Genomic DNA, 20779 nt, shown 5'->3' on the forward strand with positions numbered 1-20779 from the left:
ATCGAGATAAGTGACAGTGAGTTATCTCGTATTTGAACAATACTTTTAAAACAATCTTTGTGAATATGCTTGTGATGCACTATAATATCCGGGTTGGGGATAAACCTCAATGAAAAGTGGAGGATATTTGGTATTACTATTTATTTATTTATTTTTATTTTTTTATTTGTTTATTTCTTATTTTATTCATCATTATTTATATATTTATTTATTTATTTATTTATTGCACATCTATACTTATAAATTAATAAATTCTGCAAATAAACTCCGAAACGGGTGCACCAGAGTTCTTACTTACTCCTCTAACAATACACTAGATACAAGCTGATGTCCGTAAACTATATTTAGATTTCACTCGCATAGTAAGTATCGTACATTAAATTAAAAGTCTACTTTCATTTTCTATAAACAACCATGAAATAGCTAAAACGTGAGTACGGTGGCGTTTCCGGTTGGCGGATCTAAGTTACTGGCAATTTTTAATGAAACTGACAACAAGCAATCGTTTATTTATTACATAAAACGTCATCACTGAATTATTCAATTAAAACTCGATTTAAATGATATAAAAGAAATAAGTTGTGATAACCGATTAAAAAGGGAAATGTGCAAAATATTTTCGTCATTCACCGATCTTTATATTGACGGAAGCTTCTAGAACATCATATAGCATCGAGCCCGATGTTAAGAAAAAAAAGGAGGCGATTATAGCTACATGACCATAAGAAAAGCTTTTTCGTGTAAATGGTCATAATTGAAATAATGGTAAATTACTGATAACACTATAAGTTGTGAATATAATTATATATCGAAAGACTATTACATTTACATGTATGTAGTAGGTTTTCCTAATAAATTTATCGGTAAAATTTGTATATATTCCTACTGAGCGCATCGTGACAACGAACCCGAAGTACAATTTGTACTTTGTAATAAACTTGCTTACATGAAAAGAGAAAATTAATGAATAAGGTATTGTTCAAATACAATTAAAGATGTAAAATTTTGCGCTTTAATCAATGCACATTTAATTTCTAAATACAATCTTTTATAGCTGCAATAGTGTAGCTATTCTCTGTAGAGAAGTGGACAGGCTTTCGCCTACATCCACCGTCACCGGTTCGAGATTTACACGTTTTCCAGAATCAAAACATGAAGGCTTGCGAAGAGAAGTGGATGTAGGCGAAAGCCTGTCCACTTCTCTAAAGAGAATATAGTGTAGCCCTCTCCTTTTTTGAGGGGGGGGGGGGTGGAGGTGGAGGGGCAGTGAGAGAGAGGCCAGAAAATATCAGATCAAATTAAAAAAAAAAATCGGAGAGGGCTACATTATTGCAGCTTAGTCTTTTGTATCAAATACTCAGCCTATTCATAGGGCGATAAAAGCTAATTTTTACACAGGTACTTGGTCCTTGGTTTATAAATATGTATGTACCTTATTGACAGGTAAAAAGTAAAGTACATTTTTACATATCAATAAGGTACAAACACATTTATAAACCAAGATCCAAGTACCTGTGAATTTTTACCCCCCTACCCCCCCCCCCAAACAATTTATTAGTAAAATGTTCATATTCGTTGCTTTTATCCTTGACGGAAATGAAATAAGAGCATCTGAAGTACAATATCCATAACACAGTATAACAGGTTTCTCAATAAACGTCAATTAATGAAACTGCTATTTTTCAAGTTTAAAAATAAATAAATAAATAAATAAATAAATAAATTTTTTAAAAAAAAAAAGGGGGGTTGTTTGGGGGGATTGGATAGGTAAATCTACTTCATGCGGGATTTTGAACAAAGTATTTGTTCCTGCATGCTGAACAAAGTATTTGTTCCTGCTATAAGCCGGTAGGCTGTCAATAGAGAACTACAATATATTTTCTGTCGGTAGTGGTATAAATTCAATTCCCTGCGCTTGCGCGGGATTTCATCTAGTATAATTATTATTTATCCAGGGCCGTAGGAGGCAAAGTCATTTCAGTTTGGGGGATGGGAGGGGCGCAAAGTTCCAAATATTTTAATTTTGGGTGTGCGAGATCTTTGACAAGCAAAAAAAGGGGGGGGGAGAGGGGAAGGGTCATCAGATGCAATTATTGAGGGGAAATAGCCATAAACAGAAAGTACCTTTCAGGTCCGTAGGAAGCAATTACAGTTTTTTTTTTTTGGGGGGGGGGGGCACAGCCATGCATTTTCAGTTGAGGGGGCACTATCTACTACCAAAACATTCTTGACAAGCAAAAAAAAAAAAAAAAAAAAAAAAAAAGGGTCATCAGGCATTTTCATTGAGGTGGCACAAGCATATAGTATCTATGTTTTCTATAGTAATCTATATATCGGCAAAATTATTGGGGGGAGGGGGTGGGTTCCTACGGCCATGCCTTTGGTTTCAATGGTATACTATTCATGTACATCGGCAAAATTATTGGGGGGGGGGGGGGTGGCCTTGTTATCTCAAGTTATGAATAAGTCGGACTTGAGTCCATGCATTTACATGTAAGTAAAGGAGACTTTTTTTTTTTTACATGGAAGTTAGAGCTAATTAATTTTTTGAACATATAATAAAGAAAAATTTTTGCGAATATACTTAAAAATCACAAAATTAACCGGGGGGGGGTGGCTAAAAAATGCATGTAATCATAACAACAAACATTATATGTGAGGAAACTTTTATTAATTCTAGCATGAGCATTTTTATTTCATATATTGATCGATATGAAAGTCAAAATTTAATATGTTGTGCAGATCGAAAAACACTCACTCCTCCTTTTAATAAGGAATATATGTTCGTTCCTAGAATTTCATTGTGGGGTTATTTAATGTACATATTGTACATAGTAAAGTAACTAAAAAATGACCTCCCCCCCCCCCCTCCCCTTTGGAAAACGCGGACCCCTGTTAAGTTGACAGGAAGAGTCATACAGATGAATCTTAATAAATGAAGGAAAGTGGCCCAATACCCCATCCCATCCCACCCACAAAGTAGGTTTTTCATGTTTGCATTTTTTATTACTTTTTCTTGTCAACAAATTTCTGGGTTGGATTGTTTTGAACTAGGGTAGAACCATCCCCTCCCCCCCCCCCCCGGAAAAAAAACTTCAGGATCCTTACCTGTGATAAATAAACTCAATTAAAATTATGAAGTAACATTTAATTTATATAGTTATGTATACTCTAATATGGGAAATAAAAAAATCTTCAAAGATAAAACCGCTGATCGGCCCAAAAATGGCCGGCACGGTCTATTTTCTATGTACATGTATCAGATTGAGTGAAGTTAATGAAAATTCGAGAGCATCTTAACAAAATGCTTGCAATTACAATTTGCTGACATTAATGATTAATGATGTGAAAATAATTTTTAAGATCCACCAACTGTCATGTTGTAAATTTTGTATTTACTGCCACCCGGTAAATTCAAAATTTACAACATAACACAACTTAAGTGAAATTTGACTAAATTAGATCCAAGCCATGCAGGGTAATGTTATGTTCTAATTTTTGAATTTACCGGGTGGGAGTAAACACAATATTTAGTGTCATGTTCTAAATACTACCCGTTGAATTCAAAATTTAGAACATGACAGAAAAATAACAATTTTGAGATAATAATAATCATATCTTCGTCAGATGATCAAAAAAATGTTTCTATATATCCTAATAACTTTAACCCCCTATTGCACGTAATATTAGATAGTTTTCATATGACACATTTTCTCTCCGAGTTATTTCCCTTGGCCGCCATCTTGGTAGTCAACCTGGTAATTTTTCTTCTTTGTCTTACCAAATTTAAGAGGGTGTAGAAGAGATATTTGGGGGGAAATCTTTAAAGAATAAAAATTATGAAATAAAGGGGGCTTTATCAAATGTATATTTTTCAGAAAAACAATGCTTCCCACCCCGCAATGGCCAGTATAAAAAGTTAAAGTTGGTTGAATAATGAAGGAATATGAGCATGTTGACCCCCAGTATGGCGGCCAACGGGAAATAACTCTTGCTAATTTAGGCCTACTGAAAACTATCTATACCATTCTAACTTCAGGGCAATAACTTGGATTTACACCCCATACAGGGGATTATTGGCACGCGACTAAGTGATGTAGTTTTTCATCAGATTTTTAAGAATTGCTACTTTATTCTATTGCTATGAAAATTTTTGACCCCAGTTTGTCCTAGCTGCCCTGGTCCAGGGGCACATGCTCTTAATCAAGTTCTGTAAAATTTTAATTATATAACCCTTTAGTATAGTAACATGCATGTGTTATTATATCAATTGGAGTAAAAATATTTCAAAACAAATGCCGTGTCCATTGGACATGATTTAAGCAACTTGAAACTTCACTGATGGAGATTTTTTGTATTAATATGACCAGCTATGGACTTTCTGTTCTTGAAAAAAAAGACGATTTTTCTCTATATATTGTCGTATCAAATTACCCCCCCCCCCCCTTATTTGACTTACTCTAGATCACGGGACCATGATCTGAATTTAACTTGAAGAACTTGACTATTTTCCTTAATTGTGGATATGTCAATATCAATGTATGACTTACTGGTCTTTTTAAAAGAAGAGTTCTTAATTGCTTTTTTTGTTTTCCTTAACAAACTAACAAAAATTAGAATTACTATGTTGAACTATAGGACTTAGTCTAATACATGTACATTAGTCAACTAAATGCATATACATGTAATTTAAATTAGTGAACTATAGTTCACTGTGGTAATTCAAAGTATCAAAGTTTTTATTAGAGTAAATCAAAGTATTTGCAATGGAAAACTAAGTTTTGATGAACAACTTATAATAGTTTACTATAATGAAATATAGTTTTTTTTCCCCGCACTGCATGATGATGCATATATACAGTGTAGTAGTTTGCCAAAAAAAAAAAATTAAATGTGAAGTTTCAAAATTTTTACCACAGTAAATAAAAGTTCCATGGCATTAACTACATTAAATCCAAAATTAATATGTATGTACTTTGATAAATACACTAAACGATATATTGAACCCCCGTTTTCTACGATGAATATAGTAACTGCTTACTGTTGCACATTAGCCATAGTATTTGTCAAAATAAAACGGTTAACCGTTTTATCCTTATTCTATTAGAGAAAGTGATAAGGCGCTAACCTACAGTACCAATTCCCTAAAGAAATGCATAAGACCATCTTAAAAAAAAAAATGTTTACTTGCCCTCAGGATAACAGGATTTTAAAAAAAATTGGGTAGGTAGGTAGGGGCAGGGGTGTGCAATTAGCATCGCCCGACGCCCGGGGCTACCATTTTTTGGGGTCGGGCTCGTTGTTCTCTGCATGCAGGTAGCCCCTTGGGCTAGTAAAAATTAAAAATACCAATGTTATAAATGAAAATCACTACCGGTATTTTCACTTATTTTTTGCTATTAAATTCCCAACCAATGAAAAATTTCCAGGCAGAATGCTCCTATTGTTCGTAAATCTCCATAAACTTATCCATTTTGCAGCACTTCCTGACTTATTTACTTCCAAAAACGATCGTTTTTTTCCTAATCCGAATTTCCTCCATTCATGTGTTTATGGTAAATTAAGGCAGATATCTATTATTTACGATCACTCAATCAACTGAAAGATAAGTATTATGTGATTTACGTGTACATAAAATATATTTCCAGTGTATTTAATAATTTAAGATAAATAAAAAAACGATTTCACTTCGTTTTAGATGAGCTAGTGCAATATGCACAGAGAAAGGGAAAAAATAATTTATTTAAATTCATTTTATTTTCTATCATAATTATTAATTTATACATGATTCAATTTTACTAGTGAGAATAAAACTTCAATTTTAAAAAGAATTACCTTAAACCCCTGACTTATTCAACAATAATTTATTTTTTCGTAGCTGTTACTTTTCCCACCTACATTTGGGCTATTTACTTTTTACTTGGGGCTAGTAACTTTACTGCTGCCACTAGCCCGTGGGCTAGTACTTGATTTTTTTTAATTGCACACCCCTGTAGGGGTTATTTTTATTTAAAAAAAAAACACTAGCGATCGGTATTAACTTCGGAATAAATGGGAAAAAAATGTTTCCTTGAGGCTAAAAAAAGTTTTGAGTCAGTCGGTTGGGAGAGGGTAATCAACACTTAATATTTGAGTTTCGTAACAAATGATTTTTTCCCATCGAGATCGAAGATCGTAATATTTAGTTACACTCGGATACTATCTGGACTTTTCGACTTCATTTTAGTTACATAAAATGAAGGGAAATGTGACCGCAAATGAAATAGTAACAGACAAAACGTAGTAGCTTGTCAGCCTTGTGTAAAGAAGTTGTATTAAATTTACTGGGTGGAAAAAAGAAGATGTCTTCAAGATTTTTGAAGGCTGCTAAGAAAAGTGAAAAGATTTTGTATCGATGTTTAGCGTTGCAGCATGGATGTTTGCATCAGAAAGAGGTATAATCCTTAATCACTGGCCTTTTTTTCAGATTTATTGCTGTTCATTGATGTTAATAGTGGAACTATATCATAACAAGAAATGTAACTTAGTGGTTGTATATTTACATTCGACAAGCACTAGCGTATATAGAATTTTATCTGTATCCTGAATTTCCTCTAACGTGTCTGTGAAGAAGACGTTACAGTACTCGTTGAAAATTTGAAGCATCACATGCTTGTAGCCATAATTATACAATATAATAATATCAAAATGGTCTGTTTTGTATGTTATGTGTTTTTCAAAAGTTTTCAAGTATTCCGTTGTTTCAACAAAGAAAAAAGGGTTCATAATTATTAACTCCATAGGTTGTATCCTTACATAATAGCAGAAAAAATTTCATCATAATTACGTAATAGCATTAATCAGGTTGGGCACAATCTGTTGAAAATACAGTCAAACCTCATTATCTTGAACTCAATGGGACTGAGAAAAAAAACTGAGAGCAGTTGAGATATCCAAGTTTTCGAGATATTGAGGGTTGAGGCTTTAATAAAAAAAAAATTCCTAGATTCTCATTCAATTTTTTTGTTGACCAATCAGTGCATATTCATCTATTATGCCCAAATAAAGTCATAGTAGAGGTTAATTTAAGGAGGTTCGATCCTGAGCTTTTGAGCAGATTTTGGTCTGGAACTTTATTTCTAAAATTCTGCATCATTTTTAAGTTCTAACATTAAACAGGTCTGGGCGGCCTCTGTTTTTGGAGGATAGCTAAATTCAATATGGCGGCCAAAATTTTTACCATATATGGAAACCGCGTTGCATTGTGGGATAGTTTATCCTCCGATTTAAGAGGATAACACAGGTAATTTTCAAACACCTCGTGCCTACCTTTAATCAAAAAGTGCAAGCACCAGAGTACATGCAAATAAAAGTTCAAACATTAAACTATCGATTGTATGTGGCGATTTGAGATTCTATGTCTAGATATTTTGCAATTTATTTTCAAAGTTAGCACTTTTTGCGCTCCATTATAACTGAATATTTCTTGTTATTTTGTTTTATTTTTTTATGATTTTTCCCTATTTAGACAAATGAAAAAGGACTTTAATATTTCTTTTATATTTTCTTTTAATTCAAAAAAAGGAAACACAAAAGGAAACACATTTTAAGCGTATTTAAAACGCAAAATATACTCTGCCTTATAGTTTAAGCAAATAAAAGTACAAATGGATTGAATGAATAATTATAAAAAATAAATAAATAATTTGAATAGCATAAGTAAATAAAATAAATAATTTGATATGTTTACTAAGAAATTAACATATATTCATACAGCCATGTGTATACACAAACAAATAAAATATTACAAAGTGATGTGCTTAAGAATTATTAAATGAAAGAAATAATAAATTATTGAACTTAATTTTCCAAAAATAATTGTTTATAAAAATTTCTAAACTGCTTATCACATAATTACGGTACTGTAAAATCAGCGTGGTTATAATTAACCTCAGTCACAGGCAGGTAAGTGCAATATTTGTTTTCCAAGCTGTATACCGAATAACTGATTGACGGCAATTAAAAAATATAGTTATATTGATTTAATATCTGGAATTATCCATAATCATATAAAATTGTACCTTTTATTTGTTTTGATTTCAAAATCAGCGTACGGTTCATAAATGCAAGAGTTGCTGTTATTTGTTTGCTTAGGAGTTAACTGCCCTTAGTTTTGAAAATTCCGGTAGGTGGCAAGACCGCTATCCTCTGTTTTCAGAGGATAAAATCTATCCTCCAAAAACAGAGGCCGCCTAGACCTGTTAAATCTGGATTCTACAATGCAAATTAAACTTTATCCAATGAAAAAATTGCTATTAAATTCCATTCAAGGAGGATTGAGCCAGGAACTATATTTTGTGGCGGAAGGTTTTTTAGAAGAAAATGATCGATTCCCTTTTGAAATATATACAGTACTGTTAAGTTTAGATTCCTATTTTTCCATGCTGGTTGCAAACAGAGCTGTTTTTTTGCAGTGAAATGTTTTATGCTGGTTCTGAAATATCCATTAAATTATTTCTTATGAATTATTTCATTATGTTGTGACAAATACAGTAAATATATTCTGAAAGTCCAGGAAAAAATTGAGCCAATTTTAACATGAAATTAACACTTTTTTAGTAATATCTAAAAATTTAGATCATAGACCCCCACTTTTGTTTTTCTTTTCTGAATATATAAGATAACTTTGATCAATCTGCTTAAATTCAGCAAAAGTTTAAGACTTTAAAATAATTTTCTTGCTTGTTAAATTTTTAATGCCAGAAAAATCATATTTTTTGAGTGCAGAAAGGTCAAATAATTGATTATGCAAAGCAATTTGAAGCATTTTCTTAGTCACAATTTTAATGTGTCTTTTTTTAAATAGACTAAAAGTTTATTTTGTCCCATGATTTATTTGGACAAAACCTTTGGAGGAAAACGTCGAAAATGTGATTTTTGATTAAGACACAAATTTCAGTGCAAAAAGGTCATATTAAATGTACTGTAGCGCCAAAAGAAGCATATTGACCCCCATTTTTTGTTTTGATTCTTAAATAAGCTATGTGTGTAGAAACTAAAAATATACTTGACAAAAAAAGTTTAAGACTTTAAATATCAGGATCCAACCTCGTTAAATATGCACATCTCTTACTGCACATTATCACCAATCTTTCACAACCAAAAGTCCTTGTTTAATACATCTATGTACATATTACAGCAAAAACCACCTTGTCAGCTATCAAAATCACACTGACATTCACGGGATATAAAACAAAAGTTGAATGGTTAGTTGAGTAAATATCCGATCAGAATTAAGACAAAGAAAAACAGAAATTTAAAAAAATCGAGGCGGGGGTAGAAAATTGAGGAAGGCAGGGATGAGAATCTAGGAATTTGTTATTATGGCCGAAATACTTAAAAGGACATAGACACAGATTTGAGCAGTGATTGGAAAGGCTATCAAGGTCAATGGGACTATGGCGCAACTGTCAAAGTTTTTGAAAATTAATGGGCCATCTATATATTCTGATGGGCCATTTTAAGAAAGAACAAAATGACAAACATATGTCAAATACGAAATGGAACACGTTTCTTCATTAACCAAATTTTATTTTTCAAGTATGCAGTTTATCACATTTAAACGAACCCACAAACAATATAATTTTTTTGGATCAATAATGTCAAAATTTCAATTATACATTGGAAATGAGTGAGGTAATGTACCTTTGTTGTCCTATTAAAAGCGCTTCATGTAACAGGAAGCAGTTTTTGCCAGGTTTTAACCAATGAGACTTGTTGTATTAGACCGATTTAATATGAAAGTAAAACAAGCAAGAAAATTGTACGTAATATATTTCCAACTAACATCGCTAAAATTTGAATGCGCACCTTGGCCCACCAAGGGTTGATTATATGCGCCAATTTTCACTTCAATGCGACTATGGCGCCTGGCGCAAGCCCTTCCCAATCACTGTTTGAAGTTAATATTTCCTAAAATTTTCTGTATAATACTATGACTTATATGTTGCTATAGCATTTTCACACGGAAGTGTAATAAAGAAACTTATTTTACCGGTATCTGGAAATTATTGAAACTACGAATTTTGAGACGTGTTTGATTGACACATCCTTGCACACTGGAAACATCACTCATGAAAGAAAATTACTCGCTTTTATTTTTATGGTGCTAAAATCCATGTAAAATCTTGAGATCAACCGTCCACTTGCGAATTATTGCTCTTGCAATTTGACGTTAAAGAGCCATTGGGTGATAATAAGTACTCACAAAAAATAAGAAATCTACAGTACTCATACAATTAAAAAAAAAAACTAAATGAAATCAAAGAGAGTTTTAACATAGCTGCTTTCGAACTCTTAAAAGCAAAGATGCATTTCCATTGTTTGAGTAACTGTACATCACATTGTGTATGGTAAGTTTTATTTTCACCCTTTTGCCTTAGACACAAGTGGGTGAATTTAAGACAGGCCGAATTCAAATTAAGAAAGTATAATTTCTTATACAAAACTGTTAGTGGGCAAAATTAAAATGGGGCAAAATTGTTTGCATGTGTGAAAGGGCGAAAATAACATGGCCGGGGCAAAAATAACTCTGTATACAGTATATTTCTATGGTAATGTTATTTTCTGTTCAGTGTTGGACTCAAGTAGGACTCATATGGAACTTATTTTCTCCATGGTACTTGTTTTAGAAGCAGTGATTACTTCATTGGCTAGTTAGAATACAAGTGGGTAAATAAAACATATTTCTAATTCAAGCTGTGTAGATAAATTAGGAGATTGTGTCGGACCTGTTAAAGTTAAAAAATGTGACGCATCTCAAGAATTGATTTGATATTCAAAAAATTCAAACAGATTGCTAGTAAAAAGACTAAATTTTTAAAGTTAATACATATTTTCATTACTTGTTATTTTTTTTCTTTAGATAAACCACAGTCTACATCTTGCTAGAACCCTTGCATCATCTGGCAAATTAAATCATGTTTTAGAGGAATTCATATACCACCAAAAACTGCCAGAGGGATTTGGAAGATTTGAAAAAGGAAAAAACACCCAAGACAAAAGTGGGAGTGAGGATACACCAAGTAAGGGAGCTTCATCTACAGATACTGATACTTCAAAGTCAGACAGTTGTGAGTATATGGGAATTATATAGTTTAAGATAATTGTCCAAACTTCAAAATAAAAGTTGGATCAGGAATAGTGTGTTTTATGGTATGACCAATGGGGCTGGTGCAGTTGTACTTATATAACTGGATACCATCAGAAACCTTTACATAGCTTTACTGTTTACACATCAAATTTTGATCTGCTTTTATTTTAAAACACCTTAAGACCCAGTCAAGACTGGGAATTCTACAGCTCCCATATATTGTTTTGCAATATAAGAAAAAGAAATTGACATTCTTTGGTGCACAAAAAAGTAAACAATAATGTCAGGGGTATTAAAGAATTTTTTAACAAACACAATATTGAGTAAATTTTCACATCACAGGGTTGAACTTTCAAACATGGATAAATGTTCATGTGCTTAAAAAGGCAGCAAAAAATACCATCATCCTTTACACCTAGTTCTAACAAAGAAAAAATAAAAGGGAAAGAAAGCAAAAATCCTAACAATATAAATATATCAACAACACAACTACATGTACAAAATGAAGTTCATGCTATAAAAGATTTTAAATTCCATATTTTTAGCAAAAGAATCTAAAGAACCAAAAGAAAAGAAAGATGAACAAGATCTACCTGACTTCAACAAATCACTCAAAGAAGTTTTTGAGTAAGAATATATTTTCAACTTTATATCCTTGAAAAGCTCAACTATCCTTTATTGCATTAACTATGTGTTTACTTATCTATTTTCTGCTTTCCATTATCTCCCTTTACACCTTCCTTACTCTGTATCCTATTTTCTTATTTTGAATCTGTGATAATTTTAAGTTCTCTAATAATGATTTGTACAGAAATATTGCCAAAGCTGCAAAAGAAAGAGAAAAACAGGAAGGAACGGGTGGCGGAGGAGGGGGAGGGAAAAACCCCAACCAAGAGTTTGAGAGAATGGTTTACGCTACTGCATTTCTGTTTGGTTGTATAATCATTCTGTATGTCCTAAATGACTCTTATCAGCGCCAAGAAATTACATATAAACAATTCGAGAGAGATTTCCTCAGAGAGAACAAAGTAAGTCAAATTGATCATCAATGACCTGAATTATGTTTTGTCTTTTAAGAGTATTTATTGCATGTGCCAGCATTACATTGTCAATTTTGGTTTTGTAGGTAATGAGAGATACATGTATATATTTACATTTCCAATAAATTTCCCCTATAATTCTTTACAAACAAGCATTCTGAGAGTATTGCATTAGCAATACTAGTCCCCTACCGGCAAGTGTAATCTGGTTCCCGTTAAAAATTGAAAATGCCATAATTCCATCAAAAATCAATGAAGCGGGATGAAATGAAATCTTGATCTTTAACTAATCAAGGTAAAGTCACATACCAAAAATCAGCTCAATATCTGAAAGCGTTTAGAAGAAAATTGCGGAAAACCCCTAAAAATTGAAAAGGTCGTAATTCAGTCAAAAATCAATGAAGTGGAATGAAATGCAAACTTGGTCTGTAACTCATCAAGATACACTCACATACCCAAAATCAGCTCAATATCTGCAAGCGTTTAGGAAAAATGTGCGGAAAACCAAGTGGGACAGACTGACAGACGGACAGACAGACAAACAGACAGACAGACGAATGGACAGACTCAGAGGAAACCTATAGTCCCCTCCGGTTTCACTGGTAGGGGACTAATAAGAATACAGTTCATTTTCTCATGAACTACCATGCATGGGCATGAATATCTCCATTGTTACGTCATAATACCTTACTTGACGTCAAAACTATAGTGCAAACTGTTTTGCTTTAAAAATTACAGTTGAGTGGCATTATTTGTTGCAAATCATCAATAAAATAATGTAAATATAAGAAATGAATTTAATTTTTGAAGATTCATGAGGTACATGAACTACAAAGCTTCACGCTGGCATATTTATCATGAAGTGCTAATGCGCTTCATGAAATATGCCGGCGTGAAGCGTCGTAGTTCATATCCTCATGAATCTTCAGAAATTAAATTCATTTCTTAAATTAATGTACCAAATAGTAAATACTCACTAATAGAACAAGCAAATGTTTAAAATGAAATGAAGTGTACAGGAATTAAACAGTGAGGTACTGATTCCTTTTTAGGTGGATGCTGTGATAATACATGCAGACACTAAAACTGTGCTTGTTCAGCTTAAACCTCAGTTTCGGGGAATAGTGGTAAGTACATGTAATCTAAACCCTAGCTCTGTTCAGTAATTAGTGTATGAAGAATATTGGTTTGAAGTATTGTACATGTATAGTGTATAATGACAAACCCAGAATGTTTTCACAAAACACTTCACATCCTCATGAAATCCCAGTTTTTGATCGTCTAATTAGATTACTGTTGATAATTGTAGACTTAAAATATTCTAGATTGTTATCAAAAACTTTATTAATCCTTGAATTATTTGTTTATGTTAAACAGAAGGCTCCATATTTCCACATAGGAAGTATTTCTAAGTTTGAAGACAATCTACAAGAGGCTCTAGAGGATATGGGGGCACCTGACACTGTAGAAATTAAATATGAACAACCGTAAGTAAACTGTAAGGAAACTAACTTAATTATAGAAACTTAACTGATAGCATATCAAATTGAAAATACAACTGAAGATACACAAATCTAGAAGTATTTGCTAGTGCATTATTGATTTGTAAGTACATTTTGGTAAAAAGACAAGATCTGGTTCTGAATATACACTAGTGTAATCAAAGATACATTTATCTTAATTGTACAGTTTATAACTTCTTTGAATATTAAGGCATTGTACATGTACCTTGTACTTTTTATTATCTGCTCACAAATCGGTTTATAAACTTTTACAATTTTACATATGACTTGTTTTGAGATTTTCATACTGTTACAAATTTTGTTACAAAAATGTTTTGGGATTTAATATCTTGGCTTTTCACTTTATTTGCAGGTTTCGACCTGGTTTTTCACTGGCATCTCTATTGACATTTCTCCTTGTATTATCAATGATGGTGAGTGGATTAAAAAGCTCAAAAGTGTTGCATACCTGTAGCTATCTCAAAATATTTTATCTCCCTTATTTAATAAATTGACTTGCATGTATATACATGTATGTACATCCATCAGATGATTTTTTCATCAAATATGTATTTTGCCATTATTTATGGCTGTGGAACACACTTGCTTCTCACAAAATCAATCCTGTTTTGATCCTGGAATTGAAAGGGTATGAAAATGGAAGTAAAAAAAAACACACACACTTACATACATGTTACATACATACATCTCCAAGGGGTGATTTCTTAATAGTAATTTTTTTTTCTGTACATTCTGATTGATTTAAATTCATTTCATAGCGGACATTTGCCAGAAGAGGACAAGTTGGAAAGGGGCCCGGTGGGGGAGGTTTGGGAGATCTTTTTGGAATGGGCAAATATCAAGTCAAGAAGGTCACAAAGGACACTGGGGTTAAATTTAAGTGAGTACTTCCTTTGGAAAGATGTACAAATATAATATGCTATTAAACTTTGCAATCAAGAGTTTCAAAACATAATTTCGCATGTATAGTGTTTATCTTGGTTGAATAGTTAAGTTGCTGAAAAATTAAACAAAGCAGACTTATTTGATGTGAATTCACTTTTACACCTCTTTTATTTTTAGGGATGTAGCAGGGTGTGAAGAAGCCAAGATTGAAATTATGGAATTTGTTAACTTTCTTAAACACCCACAGCGGTACAAAGAATTGGGAGCCAAAATTCCAAAGGGAGCATTACTGACAGGACCCCCAGGGACAGGGAAAACTCTTCTTGCCAAGGCAACAGCTGGGGAGGCAAATGTCCCCTTTCTCAGTGCTTCAGGATCTGAATTCTTAGAGATGTTTGTTGGTGTTGGTCCAAAAAGGGTATATAGTTTTGCATGTACTACATATTTTACATACTTCTTGCAGAAAGGTTTTATTTGCATTTGAAGGACACATGTAGAAAAAAAAATCTTAATTTGTTGTAGTACAGTGCATATGTAAATCATAAAGTTACATTTAAGTTTTGTACAGTTGTCAGCTTCATGTTTATAGAAAAAAAACCCTTCCTGTTTGTGATACAGTGCCATTTGTCTAGAATGGTTAGGCTGATTAAATTACTATGTTGATAAAATAGCCTATTATATTGATGTTTAACTCTTTACTCTGTTTTAGTTTTCAGATGTAAATTGAAAATTTGAAATTAGCTCATGCCAGAACTGATGATGAGTTTCAGTCTTTGCATTTTGATTGTAGATTAGAGAGATGTTTGCACAAGCCAGATCTAATGCCCCCTGTATATTATTTATTGATGAAATTGATGCTGTAGGAAGGAAAAGATCAGGAAGGTCATTTGGAGGTCACAATGAACAAGAAAACACATTGAATCAGCTTCTAGTCGAGATGGATGGTAATTTGAGAATTTACAATCTTTACAGTCTTGTTATTCTCAAAATCATGTACTGTACACACACATGTAAGAGTCAGTGTCTTGAAAGAATGGCATGTGTACATATACTATAAGAGGTGAAGAATCCAAATATATTGACGTTTGTTTAAATTTAATTGTAATGCTCAAGACACTTAATTTTTTTGTGTTTTCTCAGGTTTCAATACCCAGGAAGGAGTCGTGATTTTAGCAGCTACCAACAGAATGGATGTTTTGGACCAAGCTCTACTGCGGCCAGGTCGATTTGACAGACAAATTTATGTACCTACCCCAGACATTAAAGGAAGGTGAGCACTAATCAAGTGCAAAAAATAAAATCAAAGTTTTAAAAAGTTGTATATCCTTGACAATTGACAATAAGGTGTTTCTGACTGTAAAAACTACAACTTTAATACAACAAATCTTATCCCATTTAATTCAATGTATAGAGCTGCCTTAGAATATTTAATAGGGTTGGCTTCATTCCAAGCAAAATTTTCAGATAAATGAAGATTCTAGATACATTGAAACTGGATTCCTTTTGTAAATTAAGTTTTTCTCATCAAGGAAATAATTACAAGTAAAACTTTGTAACAATTTCCTAAAGATACATGTAAGTGAAGGAGTAGTATTAAATGTGATGTATGTTTAAATGAAATTACACAAATAGGGCATTCAAACCTTTTTAAATGAAGTGACACCTTTTTAAAATGGGGAATAATTAAGAAACAGTTAAACTATTAATCTATTTTTATTTTCAGAGCCTCAATATTTAAGGTTCACTTAGAAAGAATAAAAACAGAAATGGATAAGAAAGAGTTAGCAAAGAAAATGGCTTCCATGACTTCAGGTTTTTCAGGTAGATTGAATTGAATTTTTTCTTTTGGTGCTCCATAATATTTAAGTTCATCCTTTTTTTAAGTGCAGAATATAGTAAAACATGCTTATAAAGTGCAAGGGATGGACAGATTTGCTTTGTTATAAACATATTTTGTTATATTCATTAAGTTCACAATATATTTTAATAAAGCCTTGGGGAACGGAAATCACTTTGCTGTAAGCATCAGTTCATTATAAGCATTTTTGCTATAAGCATGTTTTACTGTATATACTATTTGTTCATTACCTTTCTAGTTACTTACAAATTGATAGTTATATTGATATTTTTTTATACAGGAGCTGACATTGCTAACATATGTAATGAAGCAGCATTGATTGCTGCTAGGGAGAGTGCAGCATCTGTCACCATTAAACATTTTGATGCAGCCATTGATAGAGTAATTGCAGGTGAAAATTTGTTCAGATGTCAAAAAGTGCTTTGTGTTTGATTTTAAAGTTAAATTTTTCCACAGACATTGATCTTTTCATTGCATATTAATATCCTTTATGATTGATAATCAGATACAGATACACTGTACATGTTTAACTTTTTTTGATTGTTCTAAAGGTTTGGAAAAGAAAACAAAGATTTTTCTGCCTCATGAAAAGAAGAAGATAGCTTTTCACGAGGCTGGCCATGCTGTAGCAGGATGGTTCTTAGAACACTGTGCTCCATTACTGAAAGTAAATCCTACTGTAAAAAGTCTGCTTTTATCATGACTCTTAACTTTCTGCAACTGAGGCCATTGCTTTCCCAACTGAAATACTTCAGCATATAAAGAAAAATATAACAAGTAAAGCAATAATGATATGTAATGGTAATTTATCAGCATTGAGTTCATGCCATTTTCATTGATAGGTCTCAATTATACCACGAGGCAAAGCATTAGGGTATGCTATGTATGTCCCAGTTGAAAGACAATTATACACTCAGCAACAGGTAGGTTTGGACATCAAATATACTGTTTTATCATTACAGTAAAACTCGTTTAGTACGAACACCGATATAGGGAATTTACAGGTATAGCGAAGTTTTTTGGAATCCCTGGTACAATTCTTATCAATTCCTTGTGATTTTTTAAGGGTATAACGAACTCGGATGTACCAAATTTACGGATATAGTGCACTGATTTTGTGTCCCCTAAGGGTTAAAAATCAGGAAATTTAAATCTTTTATAGCAAATTTTCAAAGATCTCAATTTTTAAAATATTGAACCGACACTATTTTTTTTAGTCATTTTTGAAGGAAAAATTTCTATATTGCATATTCCCTATATAAACTTTAACAAATTCATTATTCAGATATAAAGATTTATGGATACAGCAAAGTAAGATACAGGTCCCCAAGACTTTGCTATAACTGAGTTTTACTGTATATGTTTTACCAGTATATATGTAGATACACATCCTAATGCAGAATAATCTGTTGGATTAGAATATTTATTACAGATAATTAATATGTAACGCCATCTTTAAAAAAAATGCCCATTTGCTTTCTCCGGACAGACGAAAAATTGCCCCGACTCTAAACTTTTTTAAACTCCAGGAAATATTTTTTTATTCTATTCAGAATTTCTCTTCCTGTCAACTATTTCAGTTTATTTAATTCACATACTTTCAGTTTCAATTAATTTTGAAAATTAAGCTTTGATGTTGAAAAATTTCTGAAAAAAAAATTTCCGCATCTACCTACCTCACTACCAACCTATCTACCCATTTTTTTCCACCCTGAGTCGGGAGAGGGCAAGCAAACTTTTTTTTTTTTTAAGGTGGAGGATCCAGTGAAGTGAAATATTACCAGTGATATTAATGTATATATTTTTTTAATCAGATCCAAGATCAGATGTGTCTAGCCTTAGGAGGAAGAGAATCAGAAAAGCTGTTCTTTGGGGAGTATACATCAGGGGCCATGGATGATCTTCAGAAAGTGACATCTATGGCTTATTCACAGGTATAGCAAATTGGGTTTGTACAAGGGTCATAATGGCTTGTTGTAAAGTAAAGTACAATTGCAGCAAATAACAGCTTGTAATTTTTAATATCTAGATAATCATTCCGTATTTCATAGAACTAGTGTAGGTGAAAAATATTTATGTAAGCATGGATTTTCATTATCCAGACATGCCCTAAAATTTTTTTGACTTTGATCCAACTATTGCTGAAAATGTATTTCACTTTATAGGTTGTAATTACTTAGTCTTCTTTCACATTTTGTTGGTATATGTTCTATAAACTGTGCCTTGTCTTTATAAATCTGATTCACAAATAATATAATCCTCTTCTTTCAGCTTTTATCTTTCTCATTCAAGGTCAAACAGTTGTTAGTATCTTATCAATTTATAAGCATTGCATTTATGATGAGTTCAAGGGAAATAAGTACATGAGTGTCTGTTTTCAGGTAGTTACTTATGGAATGAATGAAAAAATAGGTCAGGTCTCCTATCATGATCCATCCAAACAAGACCAGGGCTTCACCAAACCCTACAGTGAGGAAACAGCTAAGATGATTGATGAGGAAGTGAGGGCTATGGTGAAACAGTGCTCAGAGAGGACTTTTGAACTCCTTAAATCAAAGAAAGCAGAAGTAGAAAGGGTAATTCATTTCATACCTTAGACTGAAGGCTGTTTATACATGTACTTAAAATGCAGAAGTGATATAGAATACATGAATATGCAGTATGTATTTGATATGATCCTACTAATTAACCTCTGATTAAATAGGTTGCTACTAGACTGATGGAGAGAGAAAAAATAGAAAAGGCAGATTTAGAAGAACTCCTTGGAAAAAGACCTTTCGCAGAGAAGACAACATATGAAGAATTTGTTGAAGGCACAGGTTGGTTGTTTTTATTGGCATAGTTACCTGGGTAATCTAAATTGACTATAAAGATTAAACTTTTTAAACACACTTAGATGACCCATTATTAGCGAATATGTCTAAATCCAGGGACAAGATTCATTTGTTTAAGGTCCAAGTCATAAAGTTAGAAAAAGTAGGAATTCCTGTAGATTGCTCATCACTGGAGGATATGTATTATTCTAAGCCTTGGTCACTTATGTCAATAATCTAGGGTTTAGACCTGTCAAATTGTTGTCTTAACTTTATTGTGCAGAGATTATGAAAGTCATACTTAATGCATAAGGTTGTTTATGACCAGAGAATTTGTCCGTAATGTAAGGATGTACATGTATAGTGCCATTTAAATAAGGACAGACCACATGAATTGCAGTGTAAATGTGAAGTTTTATTGTGTGCTGTGAGGGAGATCTGAAAATTATCATTAAAATTAAAGTGTATTTCATGGTTCTGCAATTTTAAATGTGGTCAATTACTGTGAAATCATTTTAATTTGTGGGGGTCAATATTTGTGGACATTCAAAATTTCACTGGTTCATGGAGACATAAAGTTTACAGTTTACGGAAGATTTGATGATCTGATACATACACTGTAGATCATTCATGGGAAAGCCAATTTGTAGGCAAGTGTAACCCATGAAATCCAGGAATACTGATTCCCCACAAACAGAGAAGATTACACAGTATTATATATATAACTTCTCATCAGTAGCAAGCCTGAGTATAAATTTAGTTGTACTTTGATATGACAGGATCTATAGAGGAGGACACAAGTTTACCAGAGGGCTTGAAAGACTGGAATAAATCGGAGGAGGAGAAAGAAAAAGAGGAAAAGAAACCAGAGGAACAGACAAAGAAACAAGAGGCAGAGTCCACTGCTGGCCATTAAGATCTGTACTTAGTGGTGGGAGTTTGCATAAGATGTTCATATAAAATTCAAAGAATTATGGAGTGTATTAGTAATTAATTTGTTTTACAAAGACGCTTTCCTGAGCTATATGTGTAGAAAGTAAATGTCAGATTATATTGAAACACTGTAATTTATGAATTCGAATGTAAGGAAAATTGCTCTTTGAGGTTAAGAAATGCCATATTATTGTGATGGAACTGTACTTGTTAAGAAATATTAAATTTCATTAAATACTGCTGCTGTTTTTTGTTTTTGTTTTTATGGAGGGGTGGGGGTAGGAAGGCTTATACATGTACAAGATTATTTTTTACATATGACAGATGAAGAATATTCTTATTTAATATAAATCATTAAGTGTTAATTCTTAAAATTAAGCTTACATCAGACCAAAGGTGTAAAATCCAAGTTGTGTCAGTTTTAGAGGAGCCCCTAAGCAGAGCAGATTTTTACTTTTAAAGTTGAGAGACTGCAGAATATATCTGGTCAATTTATATTTAACATTTGTGACCACATTTTTTCACATCACAACAAAAAATTCATGGTTGAAATATTTGTTTGGAACTTGACGTTCCATGTTCATCACGAGAACTTC

The 20779-nt window shown here is 32.5% G+C and overlaps 1 protein-coding gene across 1 annotated transcript; it reads left to right on the forward strand.

The window, feature by feature from the left end:
• The first annotated feature begins 6270 nt into the window (after positions 1–6270).
• Positions 6271–20423, forward strand: LOC133172675 (AFG3-like protein 2). The gene is made up of 19 exons (XM_061307623.1): positions 6271–6434; positions 10904–11111; positions 11677–11758; positions 11943–12159; positions 13224–13298; positions 13549–13658; positions 14047–14107; positions 14453–14574; positions 14757–14997; positions 15370–15523; positions 15720–15849; positions 16303–16400; positions 16718–16828; positions 16989–17104; positions 17280–17360; positions 18252–18371; positions 18819–19013; positions 19142–19256; positions 20030–20423. Exons 1-19 carry the CDS (start codon positions 6342–6344, stop codon positions 20164–20166), a joined length of 2466 nt encoding a protein of 821 aa, XP_061163607.1. The 5' UTR covers positions 6271–6341; the 3' UTR covers positions 20167–20423.
• The last annotated feature ends 356 nt before the right edge of the window (positions 20424–20779 follow it).

The sequence above is a fragment of the Saccostrea echinata genome, unplaced genomic scaffold, assembly GCF_033153115.1.
Source record: "Saccostrea echinata isolate AGI-Se365-2 ecotype Australia unplaced genomic scaffold, CSIRO_AGI_Sech_v1 ptg000054l, whole genome shotgun sequence".
In the NCBI taxonomy this organism is placed as follows: domain Eukaryota; kingdom Metazoa; phylum Mollusca; class Bivalvia; order Ostreida; family Ostreidae; genus Saccostrea; species Saccostrea echinata.

What these genes read in the sequence shown, in the direction of transcription:
- LOC133172675 (XM_061307623.1), top strand. Translation starts at nt 6,342, where the DNA reads ATGTCTTCAAGATTTTTGAAGGCTGCTAAGAAAAGTGAAAAGATTTTG. An exon ending in ATTTCCTCAGAGAGAACAAA is followed by an intron (nt 12,160 to 13,223) that starts GTAAGTCAAATT and finishes ATTCCTTTTTAG; the next exon opens with GTGGATGCTGTGATAATACA. An exon ending in CATCTATGGCTTATTCACAG is followed by an intron (nt 18,372 to 18,818) that starts GTATAGCAAATT and finishes GTCTGTTTTCAG; the next exon opens with GTAGTTACTTATGGAATGAA.